General features: G+C 55.7%; 1 protein-coding gene across 1 annotated transcript; it reads right to left on the bottom strand.

Moving 5' to 3' along the window:
* Window positions 1–543: 543 nt before the first annotated feature.
* LOC102469225 (protein S100-A15A) lies at window positions 544–2,792 on the bottom strand. Its single transcript, XM_006159835.1, has 2 exons — window positions 2,643–2,792; window positions 544–720 (listed from the first exon to the last, which is right to left on the bottom strand). Exons 1-2 carry the CDS (start codon window positions 2,790–2,792, stop codon window positions 544–546), a joined length of 327 nt encoding a protein of 108 aa, XP_006159897.1.
* Window positions 2,793–3,283: the final 491 nt, after the last annotated feature.

Genomic DNA, 3,283 nt, shown 5'->3' with positions numbered 1-3,283 from the left:
TACTACTGCTGTCCCCTCTGCTCGGGATGCACCCCCCCCCCCCTCCCTCCTGCTCCAGGTTTCTTCCAGACGTGGGCCTCCACGTTTGTGCACGGATCCACGGGGGCTCTCCCGCAGAGCACAGACACCATCAGAAACGGGGCCCATGCCCCGTGCCTCGCTGTCATGGCGCCTACCCTGCCATGAGTGGAGTGAGTGAGTGCTCAGGAACATTGGTGAGACTTGGCTTCCTTGTCTCAGATCAAAAGCTGAGGGCAGAGACCGTCTCATCTCTCACCCGGAAGGATGTTCTCCAGGGTAGGGAGAAAACCTTCAGTTCCTGGACCCTTAGGAGTGCTCAAAACCATGAGCCAACTAATACCCAGAAACGTTCATGGAATTACTTTATTTTTTTTCTACACAGCTTTCCTTTCCACAGACGCGGGCACACAGATGCACAGGTGCAGGCAGACACACAGCACTGTTCTCCATTGAGCAGTCCATAGCCGAGTCACACCTCCTCCGGGGGCAGGCTCTGGTGGCAAGAGGCTGCCTGTGCTCCTTCTAATAGAGGTTGTGCTGGGCAGAGTAGTGGGCACACAGCTGCCGGTGGTACTGTAGGTGGTAGTCCTTCACCAGCTTGCCCAAGATGTAGAGGAACTCATCAAAGCAGATCTGGTTGTCCTTGTTCTTGTCTGCCGCCCGGAACAGCTCTGCAATGTAATATGGCTCCTTCCGGCCCTGAGGAGTGGGCAGAGAGTCATCCACCTGCCCAGGCACATAGCCCACCTCTGGGCCCTCCACTAACTGTTGGGATGGAGTTGAGGAGGGTGGGTAGAATGGGGTGGCCTTGCCTGCAAGGGGTTTGCAAGTGACAATTCCTCACTCCAATAGTCAGTAACTAGGACACCTGCTATAAAATCAGGTGGAAAAGGTAGAGGTGTGGTGGGTGCTCAGGAAACTGTAGCTGCAGGCACCTGGGTGCAGTCGGAGGACAGAGGTGTGCACAGGGCGCCACTTAACTGGTTAGCAGTCTGTGGCTCCTGAGCAGTGCTGAGCAGCCTGGTACACCCAGACACACTCAGATCCACCCTTAGTGACTACTGAAGCCTGTCTTCCCAGTGAACTGCAAGCTCCCGGGAGGGACCCCCAGAAGGGCTCTCTGGAGGCTGGGCGGCACCTTCCTCCTTCCCCAAGGGCAGCGTCTACCCAGGCCTCATGTCTGCATTGCCACAACCACTGCAGGGCCAGTACCATGTGGGCCAGATGTTTGCATCTGCCTAGGAACTGTTTATGACACTGCCCACGTCACCTACATATAATGCAGAATGAAGGAAAGACACAGCCGTGGGCCCTGGAGTTGTCCAGGAGGCCCCAGGGCAAGCAGATCTGTAACAACTGAAGGGCTGGAGATGGAGAATCAGAGACGAGGGGAAAGGCAACCAAAGGCGAAGGGGTAACATAAACATCTTTGCGTCAGAGTGCAATGAGGAGGCAGGACGTGAATATGGGGGCTCTGGCAGCAAGATTTGCTGGTGGGCATGGGGAACCCAGCAGGAACCCTAGGAATCATTTCAGTTCTCGACCTGCAAGGCAGCCCCTCATTCCTGGACAAGATTGTGCTTCTCTCTTCCCCACCACCACCCGCCACCACCACCTGTTCCTGTGAGCTTGTCTCCTCCACAAAGCTGGTTCACTAGAAAAGAGCCAGAGCTCTCCTGGCTCCCCTCACCTCAGCCCACCTTCCGCAGGCCTGGTCCCTGTCCCCAGGTGTCTACCCCTGTGGACCTGTGTCCGAATGGGCTGAAAGCCCCTGAGTGCAGGGCCGGGTGGTCCTGGCACAGTCCATAGTAGAGGCCATTTGCTCTAGAAAGGAAAAGCTTTCCTAGAAACAAAGGACTAGCAGCAATAACCTCTCACCCAGCTCCCTCCCTTCTCATCCTCAGGTACACGCCAGAGCAGGACTGTCTCCATGATGTTAGGCAGGACAGATGGAAAGTGGCCAGAGGAGAATCTTTCCCTGGACTGGAGTGACCTGAGTTGGAGGTTAGTCCTGAAGGCCTATACTGTGACAGTCCAGACACCAGAGCAGTCTCTAATAGCCCTGGAATCATGGGGTTGAGCCGGATGACAGAGCAGGTAGGCAGGACCTAGTGGTTATCCGAGCTCTTACAGGTCTTGGAGAGTCTGGGGACAGGAGTGGGCATTCAACCCTGCCTGGCTTAGAGTACCTGCTGCGGCCTAATCATCCTTCCTCAGGCCCAGAGGACAGGGGGCCAGGCTTGTTCTAGACCCAGGAGAAAGTGCTAGAGCTACAAAGGCTCAAGAGGCAGCTCAGGGATCAGGGCAGAGTCACTGACTGGAGAGGCCTGTGTGTAGAGTTAAGGCCTGGGGCCTCTCAGGTTTGGGTTAGGACTCAGTTTCAGGGATTAGTTACGCTTGGGCTGAAGTGGGACCAGGCAGAGAGTTTCTGGGGAGGAAGGATCAGAAATTAAGCTGGGCTGGGACCCATCCCTTCCCCTGGTCCCAGATCCTGCTCTCGCTCTCACGGGAGGAGGCTCCCCCTCCTGAACACCCTCACCACACACCTCCAGCCCCACAACCAACCCTCAACCAGTACTCTGGTTCCCTCGCCCCCCCATCCTGACCCCCGACCCTCACACCAAGCTCTCCATGAAACGGGGCACGTTGTCCATGAGCAGGGCCTTCAACTCTTCCAGGGACAGGGTCTCCGCATTCCCTTCCCGGGCTGCATACTGGTGGTAGCAGTGGATGATTTGGAAGAGAGATTCCTCCACGGGTGTGTCAGTCATAGCAGCTGGGCCCCAGCCAGGGTAGGGGACAGTCTGTGGCCACAGAGGCAGAGCAGCTGGGGACAATGGAGATTCTGGGAGGAGAGAGCAGCACATCATCTGGGCCAGTCCTCAGCAGGATGAACACTTCCTCCAAGAACCTTTACCGTTTGGATCCTGCCCCGATTCCTGCGCTTCCCCTCAGGCCCCCTTTCCACACTCCTGTTGACCCCTGGCAAACTCGACTCAGATCACAGCCCTGCAAGAAGCTTTCCTACCACATCTCAGAACAGGGCTCTGAACTTCGCTGGGACTGAGGGTTTCCTGGGCACAGGAACCGTGTTCTCCCCTCCAACCTAACCTCAGTTTAAGGCTCACCTGCAGCCGAGAGTGAGAAGAAACTAGACTCTTAGAAATAAGACGGTATTTGAGTTGTTTTCCAATTATTTTTTTTTTTAATTTGCTAGAGAGCTTATGTGTTTATGGAGAAAGACAGAAGGAAAGTGAGAAAG

This window comes from Tupaia chinensis, unplaced genomic scaffold, assembly GCF_000334495.1.
Source record: "Tupaia chinensis unplaced genomic scaffold, TupChi_1.0 Scaffold000659_1, whole genome shotgun sequence".
NCBI lineage: Eukaryota > Metazoa > Chordata > Mammalia > Scandentia > Tupaiidae > Tupaia > Tupaia belangeri.
This window is presented reverse-complemented; position numbering and strand designations above follow the sequence as displayed.

Bases quoted from the DNA above. Each gene is read 5' to 3' on its own strand.
- LOC102469225 (XM_006159835.1), bottom strand. From the start codon at position 2,792: ATGACTGACACACCCGTGGAGGAATCTCTCTTCCAAATCATCCACTGC. The intron at 721-2,642 runs GTGTGAGGGTCG...CCCACTCCTCAG, and splicing joins CCCGTTTCATGGAGAGCTTG to GGCCGGAAGGAGCCATATTA.